The following is a 14,321-nucleotide window of genomic DNA, read 5'->3' as shown; positions in this document are numbered from 1 at the left end:
TTTAATAATTCATCACCTGTGACTCACTTTTTAATCTTTAAAAGTGACTTTTAAAAATATTTACAGAGCCAATCTCTGTGGGAGAAATAGTCAATTGCTCAGTGAATTACAAAAATGTTCAATTTAACAGCTTTTAAAATGTCTACAATTAGTGTGCTTGCGACTAAAAGAACTAAATTAATTTTGGAACATTCACAATGGTGCGCAAATAAACGCAATTGGCAGAACCATGCCGTGGTAATTAATTCAGTCAGGGTGGGGGGGGGGTATTTTCATGGGCAGGGCAGGCTCCTGACATGGTGAGTTCTAGCCCAGCATGAAAGATGGTGGAAACTCTGTTTGTGCTGAATGCAATTTGTGTCTAAATTTCTGCTCAGCCTTTTGTCAGTTCTACTGATTTCAGATATAGTGCACCAGAAAAGGCTACTGTGCCTAAATGCTGGATAGATAGCCTGAAACTTTCAAGCTTAAAAAGGCATGAGTTTCCCTTGCCTGTTTACACCTGTGCTTACGTTTTGGCAAATGGTGAGTGAGATTGGTAGGAAATGTGGGGGCAGAAAGAGAGAATGGGAACATGGGTACATGAATCGTTTGAGCTTAGACTCTTGCAATTATCTGTACAAGGAATAAATGTTACAGAGTAAACGTTTGGCTGTTAGCTTTCCTGTCTGACAGGTGCTCGCTGTGTGATGGAGGGAGAATGCATTACTGTGGTACAAACAGCTTAAAGTACCCCTGAACAGTTGCCTGTTTTAGGTTCAGCCTGGCATCGTGCCCAGTCTGTGCATGTGGCAAATATGTTGAGCGTTAGCTCACATTAATTACACTCAGTGAGCTGAGTTTCCAAGGAACCGACGGCTATCATTCAATTTGGATTGTCTAGGTCGGTGGAAAAGCTCTTTTTAGTCTCACACATGTGCAGGATTAAATGTTTCAATCAGAAGAGGAAGAATTTGAGGCTTAATTGTAGCAGAACAATCACCTAAGATACCAAAGCAATTGCGGCCAGCTGCTCAGGATCATCTTGCTTTTGTGCAGGTGGGTGAATTAGACAATGACCATAGTGCTTTTTCTCGATAACAACATAACTAGTTCGCTGGGGTTTGTCAGGAGGCAGCAATGGCTGTTTCTGTCAAAGACATTCAATGTCCTGAACTGTTTTGTGTTCACTTTGCATTGCTCTCTTTTAACATGCAGCTAAAGCAGAACTGGGTGGCAGACAGTTCAGGCAAAAAAAAAATCAACATCTCCGATCCCTTAACTCAGCTTGGCTAATTTGTGCTGAAGCTGTTCTTCCTGCTGCACAAATGTGAACAGTGATTTTGTTTGAATTTACGGTTTATATTCTTGACCTTTGTGTTCTGTATCATGTTCTCAAAAGCCATGAAATGCGCAGTACATGCTCAATGGGCTTGGTCAAAATGTAACTCCTGGAGTATTCAATGCTGCAATGGGACTGTTGGCTCCTTTGAGATACTATTTTTGAACTGTCAGGGAGGCAGATCAACATTTAGATTAGATTAGATTCCCTACAGTATCGAAACAGGCCCTTCGGCCCAACAAGTCCACTTTTAGAAGTGCAGTCATGTTCTGCAAAAATGAGTCTGAATGGGCAAAATGGGAGAGTTGCCAAGCCTGGAACAAACAAATGAGGTGTGAGAAAATGACCCACAAAGTTACCTGTGAAAAGACAAAAAGTGACTGAAATATGGCTAAAGAAAAGTCTGTAAGATTTTAATCAACCTGGGGGTGGGAACCAGTACACCACATTATGTGAGGCCTGATTGCTTAAGTGGGCTGTTTAAGTACATATTAGTGATAGTATTTATTTCAGAAACTTGGTTGCAGTGTCAAGGTTGAATTACAATGTGATTTACATTGAAAAATCCATATATACACTGCAATGAATTTGACAACATGTAAACAAGTAACAATCATGTTGTAAGAAAAACAAACAAGCATGTTCAACAGGGAAACAATGGACAGAATTAAATCAAACTGATATTAAACTTGCAAACCTGCAAGCATCACTGCTGCATTACAGGAACTGGAATACACACACAGCTGTTGGAGTGTAGGGGTCAGAGAGCAATGCAGATTCAATAGATCATGAGGTTGCAATTTTGCTGTGATTTCTACGTCTGGCTTTTTAAAAAAATCCTTTCATCATATGTGAGAGTTGCTGGCTAGACTAGCATTTGTGGCCTATTCCTATTTGCTCCTGAGAAGGTGGTGGTGAGCTACCATCTTGAACTGCTGCAATGCAGGAGCAGTGATATATTTCTAAGTTAGGATGGTGAGTGACTTACATGGTGGTGTCTTCATGCATCCGTTGTTGTTATCCTTCCAGATGGTAGTCTCGGGTTTGGAAGGTGCTACTGAAGAAACTTGAAGCCATTTATTCTCTCCTAACTTCTAACTGGATAATCCCTTGGGCAATAAGAGCCAAGACTGAAAATTGGGAGAGGGAAACAAAATGATACAATGAGAGGAGCAAAGGGAAAGAATAAAAGAAAATGGAGGACTCAAAGATTATGGAATTGGAAGAGTGTATGCGTTTATTTTCTCAAGTCCTTGCCATTTACTCAGCTACCAGGAATTAAAGGGTATATGGTCACACTGGTTGGAGGCTAAAAAGGAAAGGGTTGGCATAGAAATAGTATATTGAACTGGAAAGATGCTTTGAGTGGTGTCCCACAAGGGTCTCTGTTGGAACTCCTCTTATTTATCAGATTCACCAAAGGGCTAGAATTAGAAACCAAAATTGGAAACAATTTTGGAATTTATTATTAGAACCAAATTGCTGTGGTGGTAGATTATGCCGGGGATTGTGAAAGTTTAGAGGAGGATGTTGGTAGATGAACAGGGTGGGTAGTTGCAGTTCAATGGAGAAAACAAAATGCAAAACCATGCCTCGTGCAAGTGAGATTACTGAACCTCAGCTTAAAAGGAGCAGGTGAACAAGTCAGTAAAAGTCAATGGCCACCATCAGAATAGCCTGGCTCCCTGTTTTTAAATGTCAAGAATACATTGTAATGTTAACAAAAAACTGTACAATATTTTTTATGGCTGAAAAGAGACTATATTTCTTAAGTTTTTCTCTTGCACTCATCAGGACAACTGCAAGGATGCCACATTTCAAACGATAACAGAAATTTATACACAGGAGAGTAAGATGTTGGTTAATTGGACGAGGCACTGCCATAGAGAAAGCAACAGAGAACTATAGGTTCCCCAAACGTCTGAGTATTTAAAAGATGGCACAAAGCTTGAACATATTCCTTACTTTGTAGACAATGGGTTCCTGCGTATGAATATATATCATTTCTACCAAAATTAAATGAGCAGCATTACAAGCTTGACTGATTTATCTTCAGTTGGTTATTTGTGTAGCTATTAGCGCACTTGGTACTGGTCAGTAAGTGCCCCTCAGTGACAGAATCATATCTAAACAGTAGATGTTTTGGCTTCTACTACAGTGGGCTGTTTGAGCACCGTCTATTCTCTGCCTATTGTTACCAACCACAGCAACACGCTGATTGATTCAATCAGCCAATTCGTACAGCCCACATTACCGGCATCAGACTAACACTGAAATTCATACACTATGTTGCTCAGTTGTATGGGAGGCAGAGCATCTTTGATTGGAGAACGGTGTTCATTTGAACTTTGAGGCAGCTGAAACAGCCCGGAAAGTGCTCCAATCATGAAATGCAGCACTCGGATAATCTTGGCAATGTCGGCAGCAGTGAACCACTGTCTCCCACATTTGTCAGCGCTTCCAAGGATGCACATCAGAGTGAAAATTGCCACGGGCAGAAAATGCTCCCTTTGGACTGATGCCAACCAGAAACCGGTGCTCAGCAGACTTCTGCTTTTAAAAGTGATGTTCAGGTAACAGTCACAGCAGCCAACACTAGAAACCGGAATAGTCGTTAAATGTCTGTTACTTTCTTTTTGGGAGGGGCTGGTTTGTTTGAATGGGCAGCTTGTTTGCTTCATTTCATCAATAGCAATGTGAGACTTTTAATTGGGACTTTGTCTGAGGTACCAACTCTATCACATGGTGTCACATGTTTTCATGGTTGGCCTGTTGGGCACAGTTTGCCAGTTTCCTCAAAACTAACTTATCTGAAACAGTGAAGTGCGGTAACAACACATCCTTAAATGTTCTTCTCCATTTTCAGTTTGGGTAGAGTCATCTTGTGGCCACAGTGACCGAGAGGTCAAAGTTCAGAGTTCTACCTTGGCCCCTCTCTGTGCCACTATTCAACTCCTTGGGGCAACTCAAGATGGATAATAAATCCTATTCTCACCCCAAGAACAAGTAAATGTTTTTTTTTATTGTTATTTTTGGTGAAATGTGTTCTCAGGAGAAAGAGGGGGCAGTGTTCAGCATTGTGGGTAGACACTCAGTGTTGGCATCATGTACTCCATGTGCCCGTGGGCGGCACGGTGGCACAGTGGTTAGCACTGCTGCCTCGCAGCACCAGAGACCCGGGTTCAATTCCCGCCTCAGGCGACTGACTGTGTGGAGTTTGCACCTTCTCCCCGTGTCTGCGTGGGTTTCCTCCGGGTGCTCCGGTTTCCTCCCACAGTCCAAAGATGTGCAGGTCAGGTGAATTGGCCATGCTAAATTGCCCGTAGTGCTAGGTAAGGGGTAAATGTAGGGGTATGGGTGGGTTACGCTTCGGCGGGTCGGTGTGGACTTGTTGGGCCGAAGGGCCTGTTTCCACACTGTAAAGTAATCTAATCTAATCTAATCAGGTATACATTACTTTGGGGCTCACACTGCTTTTAACCTGAATCAATAGGACACACTTTTGCTCCACTTATGCTGAAAGGTGTGCTCCCCTATCAAGCAATCCGTCTCTCACAGCAGTCTTCCTCCTTACTGAATGATTATTTGTGCTGTAAACTCACACCTGTTGTTAGATGGAGACTGTCCACGTTTGTGTATCGTAGGACCCTTATAGCCAACAGCCAAGTGATGCATTTTGACCCCGTCAGCCTGGTATTGATTTAAATGCAGGCCTCAGGGGTGAAAGGACAGTGACCTAACCCACAGCTCTCAACCTTTTCCAACATTCCCATCATTTTTAATCTTGTTCAAACATCCAAGTTTGTTTATTTAGAGAATAAAATGCAGAGAGGAACCTTAAAAGGAAGAAAATATGGAAAACAATTTACCGTAATATGTTCTCTTTCCTCATGCGGCTGATAATGAGGCATAAATAAAATAAAGCCCACATCTAAGAACAATGCAAGAGAGTTTTGGCCACACTTCACAAACTAACATTAATTAAAACAAACATTAGTGCTGTGAAGTTACAAAGCTTTCATGTATCAACTGTTATCTCTGCCTCATCTTCCACTACATTGGGATTTTGGAATCTTTTCCCATCCTTGATCTTCCTCTTCCCTGGTTTCTCTTCTCGCTCGAATCTATGAGCTCGTTCTCACCAAATGATTGCTTCTCAATTTACCTCATTGTCTCCTCTGCGTTTTTCAAGCTTGTTGCATGGGCCTTCACTTAGGCATCTCAATGAAATGAACCACACATGTAAGATAATGGGAGCTGCTTCACCTGGCTGGGGTATATGGAACAAGGGTCAGGGGGAGGGAGTGAGAGGTCACAATCTCAGGAAAAGGGGTTGATTACTTCAAACTGTAATATGGAAATATTTCTTCATGCAGGCATTTGTGAACCTTTGGATCTGTCTACTTCAAAGGGTTCAGTCGTTTAATACATAAAGACATAAATGCATTTCTATAGAGCCTTTCATGACCACCAGATATTTTTGAGGTGCTTCACACCATTGAAGTACTTTTGAAATGTCATCAATGTTAAAATGTGAGAAACATGGCAGCCAATTTACACACAGTAAGCTCCCCCAAAAACAATGTGATATGGACCAGATAATCTTTTCTTCATGGTGTCGAATGAGGGATAAATATTTGGCAGGGCACTAGGAAGAACTGCCAGGCTCATCTTTAAAATATTACCGTGGAATCTTCTCCGTGCACCAAAAGAGGCAGACTGGGGCTTGGTTTAATGTCTCATCTACCTCCGACAGTTACAACATTCCCTCAGTCCGGCACTGCAGCTGGATTTTTGCAAACAAGCCTTGGAGTGGGACTTGAATTGAGAAGTCTGTGACGGCATTCCTCTACGACACAGTTTATGCTTTCAAAATGGAGGTCGACAGATGGTTATCAAAGATGATGAGGCTAATACAAGAAGGCAAAGCTGAGGTACAAGATCAGCCCTAATGTTATTGAGTGGCAGAGCAGGTTCAATGGGCTGAGTGGACTGAGTTAAATATGATGATACATAAGTTGAAAAGAAGAGAGGAGTTAATAAAATTCAAACAGTCTTTGACTACTCACGTTTGAAATAAAGAACAGTATCCGATCAAATGAAACTGGAGAATGTCAGGTGACAAATCATGAAGGGTCATATTTTCCTTTCTCAGATTCAGTGTCTGTTTTGGACTTTCCCTCCTCAGTATCTGAATATAATGGTCAAATATGAAATGAAAAGCACTCTGTTCTGTGAGCTGACTGCTATATTTGTACACAAGCTTAGAAAGATTTGACAAAACTAGCTGTCTTTGCATTTCACCTCTGAGCATTTTAAGATAATGATGAGCTACATCTTGAAGTGCCACACAAGCTTTGTAGAGTGAACAGCTTTAAGGGAGAACCCAGGTAGACCAAGAGGGAAACTGCAAAGAATCCTGGCTCTCTAAAATGCAGAATGTTTGAATGACGTTATGTAATGTTCTGCTAAAAATATTTCAAGATCTATAAACACACATCCCTGGATTCACTCGGTGTACTGGCAGCTGCTGCCTCTGACAGGAGTTTGTGTAAACTGTGGTATTTATTAACTCCTGACACACAACAGGAACCTGTCAGAATTGAATCACTTTACAGGAACTCAGCAACCCAGGAACTCCCAACGTTTTCTCATTGTTCTTTTGCCTTAAGTGGCTGGGATAGGCCTAGCCCACTGTTCATTTAGATTCAATGAGGGAAACAATTTATCAAGAATGGTTTTTGCTTTTCTCCATCATGGCTGCCCAGAGGTTGAGCTGGTGCCAGGCTCCTGCCAGTGTGAGTGCCAAAACAACTGCTAAGAGTTGTCCATCAGTGGCCAAAGTTGCCTCCAGTTGATTGTGCCTCCAATCTGACTTAGAGCTATTTCCTGTTCCTTCACTCACAGAGCCAATATCCAGGAATTCCCTTCCTCACAGCACTGTGGGTGTACCTACACCACACAGATGACTGCAGTTCAAGGAGTAGCTTGTTACTACCTTCTCCAGGGCATCTGAGGTGGCAACTAAAGAGAGCTGGTAGCTGGCAGCTATTCAGTACATCACATCCATTGCTCTGCCCTCATCAATCCTCTTTGTTACTTCTTCAAAAAATTCAATCACGTTCATGAGACACGATTTCCCATGCACAAAGTCATGCTGAGTATCCCTAATCATTCCTTGCCTTTCCAAATACATGTAAATCCTGTCCTTGAGGATTCCCTCCAACCTCCTTGGCTTTTACTTACCACCTTTCTTAAACAGTGGCACCACATTAGCTAACTCCAGTCTTCCAGCACCTCACCTATGGCTATCGATGATCCAAATATCTCAGCAAGGAACCCAGCAAACTCTTCCCTAGCTTCCCACAGAATTCTAAGGTGCACCTGATCCTTTCCCAGGGATTTATCTGCCTTTATACTTTTTAAGCCGTCCAGCACCACCACCCTCTGTAATATGGACATTTTTCAAGATGTCGCTATTTATTTCCCCATGTCCTATATCTTCCATATCCTTCTCCACAGTAAACACTGATGCAGAATACTCATTTAGTATCTCCCCAATCTCCTGCAGTTCCACATATAGGCGGCCTTGCTGATCTTTAAGGGGCTCTATTCTCTCCCTAGTTACCCTTTTGTCCTTAATGTATTTGTAGAATTCCTTTGGATTCTCCTTAACCCTATTTGTCAAAGCTATGTCATGTCCCCTTTTTGCCCTCCTGATTTCCCTCTTAAAGTATACTCCTACTGCTCTTATACTCTTCTCAGGAATCACTCGATCTCTGTTGTCTGTACCTGACGGCACGGTGGCACAGTGGTTAGCACTGCTGCCTCACAGCGCCAGAGACCTGGATTCACTTCCCGCCTCAGGCGACTGACTGTGTGGAGTTTGCACGTTCTCCCAGTTTCTGTGTGGGTTTCCTCCGGGTGCTCCGGTTTCCTCCCACAGTCCAAAGATGTGCAGGTCAGGTGAATTGGCCATACTAAATTGCCCGTAGTGTTAGGTAAGGGGTAAATGTATGGGTGGGTTGTGGGTCGGTGTGGACTTGTTGGGCCGAAGGGCCTGTTTCCACACTGTAATCTAATCTAATCTGACATACGCTTCCTTCTTATTCCTGACCAAAACCTCAATTTCTCTAGTCATCCAGCATTCCCAAACCTACGAGCCTTGCCCTTCACAGGAACATACTGTCTCTGGACTCTCATCTCATTTTCTGATTGTCCCCCCCAAAATTTGCATGTCAATCCTATCAAAACCGTCTTGTAATCTTTGAGTTTTTTTAAATATCAGGTCAAGCCCCTCAGCCTTTATTCTCTAGGGAAAAGAGCCGCTATCTTTTCAGTCTTTCCTGATAAGTATAACCTTTCAGTTCTGGGATTATTCTTGTGAATCTTGTTTTTAACCTTCTCCCACGTCTATATACTCTTTTTGTAATGTTGGGGTCAGAACTGTGCTCCTAGTTGCTGGAACACTCAATAGGAGGTGGCACAGTGGTTAGCACTGTTGCCTCACAGCACTGGGGACCTGGGTTTTATTCCAACCTCAGGTGACTGTGTGGAGTTTGCATATTCTCCTTGGTTTCCTCCCACAGTCCAAAGGTTCAGTGGATTGGCTGTGCTAAATTGCCCATAGTGTGTGGGCTAGGTGGACTAGCAATGGTAACTGCAGGGTTATTGTGTGAGGAGTTGGGATGCTCTTTGGAGGGCCAATGTGGGCTGAATGGCCTCTTTCTACACTGCCGGGATTCTATGAAATAGAGTCATAGAGTCATAGAGATGTACAGCACGGAAACAGACCCTTCAGTTCAACTCGTCCATGCGGACCAGATATCCCAACCCAATCTAGTCCCACCTGCCAGTACCCGGCCCGTATCCCTCCAAACCCTTCCTATTCATACACCCATCCAGATGCCTTTTAAATGTTGTACTAGCCTCCACCACTTCCTCTGGCAGCTCATTCCATACATGTACCACCCTCTGCGTGAAAAAAGTGCCCCTTAGGTCTCTTTTATATCTTTCCCGTCTCACCCTAAACCTATGCCCTCTAGCTCTGGACTTCCCCACCCCAGGGAAAAGACTTTGCCTATTTATCCTATATGGGTATCTGTCCTACTACCCTAGCATTGATTGCAAATGAATTGTTTCAGGAAATTTGAATTGTTGTAACACGTTACCTTTGCACCTTGGTAACTGTCTTAGCTGTAATTCATGTTCAAAATATAAACAAACTTAAATATTATTTCCCAAAATGACACTTACTATTTATAATATTTAAAATAGTTCAGAACAAGCTGGCTGAATTTGTATTGAATTTGCTGATGACACCAAGCTCTGTGGGCAGAGGAAGACTTTGTTTATTCATTCATGGGATGTGAGTGTCATTAGCCAGGCCCCCATTTATTTTCCATTCCATCTTCCCTGGAGAAGATGATGAAGTCGCCTCTTGAATTGCTGCAGTCCTCAGGTGGAGGTTTACCCACTATGCTGTTAGCAAAGGGTTCTAGGACTTTGACCCAGTGACAGTGAAGGAGCAGCGATATATTTCCAAGTCAGGATGGTGAGTGGCTTGGCAGGGAACTTGAAGGTGGTGGTGTTCCCATGTATCTGCTGCCCTTGTCCTTCTAGCTGGTAGAGGTCATGGGTTTGGAAGGTCTTTTCTCAGGAGCCTTGGTGAACTACTGCCTTGTATCTTGTTGACGTTACATACTGCTGCCATAATACAACACGAGTGGACAGAGTGAATGTTGAAAGTGGTGGTTGTGGTGCTAACAAAGAGGACTTTTTTTGTGCCAGATGCCGTTGAACTTATTTAGCGTTGCTGGCAAGTTTTGAATTTTGAAAAATTGCAACAGCGCATCCTGTAGATCAAACACACAGCAGGCAAGGAGCTCCAGTGTAGGATGGAGTGAATATTGAGCTCAGTAATTTGTAGTCTGATTGAAAAAGCAACACTGTTCTGGAAGGTGTGGAGCTACCTAAGTATTGTTGGAGTTGTGCCCATTGAAAGGAGTGGAGAGTATTCCATCACACTCCTGACTTGTTTCATGTGGATAGTGGACAGACTTTGATGCTTCAGAAGGTGAGTTGCTCATTGCAGCCTTCCCCTTTCAGTTGCAATATTGCTATGGCATATCCAGATGAGCTTCTGGTCAGTGCTGATCCACAAGATGTTTGGTGGTAGAAGTTTCTGTGATGTTGATACTCCTGAAAGTCAAAGAGGACTTTTTCAACATGGACTCAATCCCTCAGGACTGTTCTGGGATGAGGCAAAACTCAGAGAATCCCCACAGTGTGGAAGCAGGCCATTTGGCCTTTCAGATCCACACTGATCTTCTGAAGGGCATCCCATTCAAACCCACCCCATTATCCTATCCCTGCACTGTCCATGGCTAATCTACCTAGCCAGCACATCTTTGGACTGTGAGAGGAAACTAGAGCACCTGGAGGAAACCCCCACAGACACGGGGAGAATGTACATATTCCACACAGACAGTCACCCAAGAGTGGAATCGAATCCAGGTCCCTAGTGCTATGCAGCAGCACTGCTAATCACTGAACCACCATGTAGTTCTTGTAAACACTCTACTCTGTTATATATCAGTTACCAGCCATGCCTGGGTGGACAGCACACTTGCCATTGAGTCAGAAGGTTGTAGAATTGAGTCCTGATCCAGGACTTGCACACAAAAATCAAGGCTAACATTCTAGTGCAATACTGAGGGTGGGCTGCACTAATCAGAGTGCCAAATTTTCTGTGAAGAGTTAAACCGATGGCTTGTCTGCCCTCTCAAGTGGACATAGAAAATCTCATGGAATTATCCAGAAGAAATAAACTGTAATCTGTGAGGAGGATGGTGTAGGACTTCAAAGGATTGGTGAGCTGAGCAGGTGACAGATGAAGTTCAATGCAGAAAGCATGAGGTGATACATTTTGTTCCAAAGAACACAGAGACAGTATAAAATAAAAGATATTGCTCTAAAGGGTGTGCAGCAGCAGAGAGACCTGGGTGTACTGTATTTGTACATAAGCTATTAAAGGTGGCAGAACAAGTAATTGACCTGTTAATACAGGTCATACAGTATCCTAGGTTTCATAAATAGAGTTCAGAAGACATTGGTTAGTCCTCAGCTGGAGGCTCTCACACTATGGGAAAGATGTGAATGCATTGGAGACAGTGCAGAAGAGGTTTATGAGACTGGTTCCAAGGACGTAACACTTCAGTTATGAGGATCAATTGAAGAAGTTGGAACTGGTCTCCTTGGGGAGGAGAACGTTAAGAGGAGATTTGATACAGATTTCAAAATCATGACAAGTCTAGACAGAGCAGAAAAGGAGAAACTGTCCTCACTCAGATTGAGAACTCAGTTTTATAATGTTTTGCAAAAGAAGCAAATATGAGGTGAGAAAAGAAACTTTTTTCACGTCATGTGTAGTGAGGATAAGGAATACATTGCCTGGAAATGTGGTGGAGACAGGTTCAGTTGAGGCATTCAAGAGGACATTGGATTCTGTTTTAAATAGAAACAATGTGCAGAGGTTATAGATAAAAAACGGGAGATTGGCACAAAATTAAAATTCTCAGTGAGACACTGCAGGCATAATGGATGGAATTTAAATTTTTTTATCTACTCATGGCATGCACATGTCACTGGATGGGCCAGCATTTATTGCCCATTCTTAGTTGCCCTTGAGAAGGTGGCAGTGAACTGCTATCTTGAACCGCTGCAGTCCATTTGCTATTGGTTTACCCACAATGCAATTGGGGAGGGCCTTCCAGGATTTTGACCTACCAATACTGAAGGAACAGTGATATATTTCCAAGTCAGGATGGGAACTTACAGGGTGGTGTTCCCATGTATCTGCCGCCCTTGTCCTTCTGGATGGAGTGGTTGCAGGTTTGGAAGGTGCTCAAGTGAATGTTTTGCAGTGCATCTTATAGAAACTACATACCACTGCTACTGAGCATCAATCGTGGAGGAAGTGGATGTTTGTGAATGTGAATCCACTCAAGTGGGCTGCTTTATTGTGGGTAGTGTCAAGCTTCTTGAGTGTTGTTGGAGCTGCACCCATCCAGGCAAGCGGGGTGTGTTCCATCACACTCCTGACTTGTGCCTTGTAGAATGAACTTTTACTGCACCATAACCATTCTGTGAATTCTCTCTGGTGTTCTTATCCCTCGATTGACATCACAACGAATAGATTATCTGGTCATTACCACTTTGCTATTCGTGGGAGCTTGCTGTACACAAATTGGGGCGGCTGCATTTCCTACAAAAGGGGATGACACTTCAAAAAATTGACTGTAAAACATTTTGGGACACTGAGGATGGGAAAGACGCTATCGAAATGCATGGCATGAACTTCACGAATGGCACTGTGGAATCACGCAGATAAAACCCCACTTCCCCTGAGCTTAACTATACCATTCTCATATGGGAGATTTAATCTCACAATTAATATAAACGTTTGCATACAACACAAAACCCAGATGCTGCTGCTCTGAGTATTTATGAGTTGAACCCTGCAAACAAAATAACGATTGTGCCTGAGAGCACGAATCAATGATTATCCCGGTCTGTTTTCTGTTGTTGTTGTAAAAGTAGATTTGAGGGTATGAGGTAGGTACAGCTTTTCATTGGCTTCACGGAGTGCTAGAGTAATGGTTCTGTGGACAGAGGGTTTTTTTTTGGCAAGGCTTAAGGACTGAAGGGAAGAGAGAGAGAGAGAGGGCGAGAGCGCGCAGTGCATCAGTGGCAGAGCAGTCTCACAAACGCACTCTGTGCTGGTCCACAGAAAGAGCCTCAGTGTTTTCACTTTTCTTTTTCCTGGGAGGGCGGAGGAAGCAAAAAAAAAACGAAGCCGGCGACCCTGGTCGTAAAATGTCGACTCTCGAGAAGGCCAGAGGGAGAAAAGTTGTGTCGCAGGTAACTGTTGCGTGCCGTTTCTTAGTGGAGTTTTTTTAAAATCCAGAATCATAAAAGCTGCAGGCGTGGGGCTAGTGGAAATGGTCATGCTTCTGTGATTTGGAGCTGGGAGTGTGTGTTGCAGATCGGTGGAGAACTTTTCACAGGTCAGCTGGTTAGTGAAGCGATGGGCACTGGCGGTGAGATGTATCCTGTCCAGGCTGCAGGGCTACAGCAGTTATTTATTTGCCTTGTGTTCTGCAGAGCAGCTGACTTGGAGTAGAGAAATCGGAGGTTTTTCTTTTCACTGACTGTTAACGGGATAGCAGGTTTCCGAACCCTTCCCGCTAACAATAGCTGTATTATTTCCGAACTGAAGCCCCCTTCTCTGATCGGCTTTCTGCACTTGAGCTGTCAGTGATTTTTTTTTGCTCCTTGTGCCCCAATTGGAGATGTCAGTGACATAAGCTGGTTGAGAAAGGGTAGCGGTAGCTCTCAGGTCTGCCAGTGATGAATGATTAAACTACAGGAGGGGTGGGGGCTTTGTGTGCGCATACTATTGGCAGATGACTTATCAAACAAGCAGGAGTTTAAACTGAATTGTGTATGTGTGGCTCTCAGTCGGGATCCTAACAAGGCACTGGTTCCCAGGTGAATTTTTACTTTGGTGCAAAAACACTGACCGTGGAACTGCTAGAACGAGCGTCCTTGTTCGAGATTATGCAACAAAAACTCACATTCATATAGTGCCTTTCAGGTCATAAAATATCCCTCCCAAAGCACTTCACAGCTTAGCACTGAGCCACAGAAGGAGTTATTAAGACAGTCCAAAGATGTGGAGGGTTAGTTGACCACATTAATTTGCCTATAATGTTTAGGCTGGGTGGAGTAGCCATGAGAAATGCAGGGTTACTGGGATAGGGTGGGGGACTGGGTCTGAGTGGGATGCTCTTCAGAAGGTCGGTGTGGACTCGATGGGCTGAATGGCCTGCTTCCACACTGTTTGAATTCTGTGATTCTAAGATGATCAAAACTTTGTTTTAAAGAGTGGCTTAAAGGAGGAAAATCTCGAGGTCGAGGGATTTAGGGAGGGAATTAG

General features: G+C 43.3%; 1 protein-coding gene across 4 annotated transcripts in view; it reads left to right on the top strand.

The window, feature by feature from the left end:
* The window catches only part of LOC122543325 (tensin-2-like), a 272,952-nt gene that overhangs the window by 65,130 nt on the left and 193,501 nt on the right, over positions 1-14,321 (top strand). The window contains exon 1 of one of the 4 annotated variants that reach the window (XM_043681855.1): positions 12,902-13,243. The exons of the other annotated variants lie outside the window; for them this stretch is intronic. Within the exon in view, the coding sequence (XP_043537790.1) occupies positions 13,199-13,243 (45 nt within the window). The 5' untranslated portion in view covers positions 12,902-13,198. Of the gene's footprint in view, positions 1-12,901; positions 13,244-14,321 lie in introns of those variants that run through there. 4 annotated transcript variants of the gene reach the window in all.

The sequence above is a fragment of the Chiloscyllium plagiosum genome, chromosome 43 (assembly GCF_004010195.1).
Source record: "Chiloscyllium plagiosum isolate BGI_BamShark_2017 chromosome 43, ASM401019v2, whole genome shotgun sequence".
Taxonomy (NCBI): Eukaryota; Metazoa; Chordata; class Chondrichthyes; order Orectolobiformes; family Hemiscylliidae; genus Chiloscyllium; species Chiloscyllium plagiosum.
The sequence above is the reverse complement of the archived record's forward strand: the minus strand, read 5'-3'. Positions and strand labels throughout refer to the sequence as shown.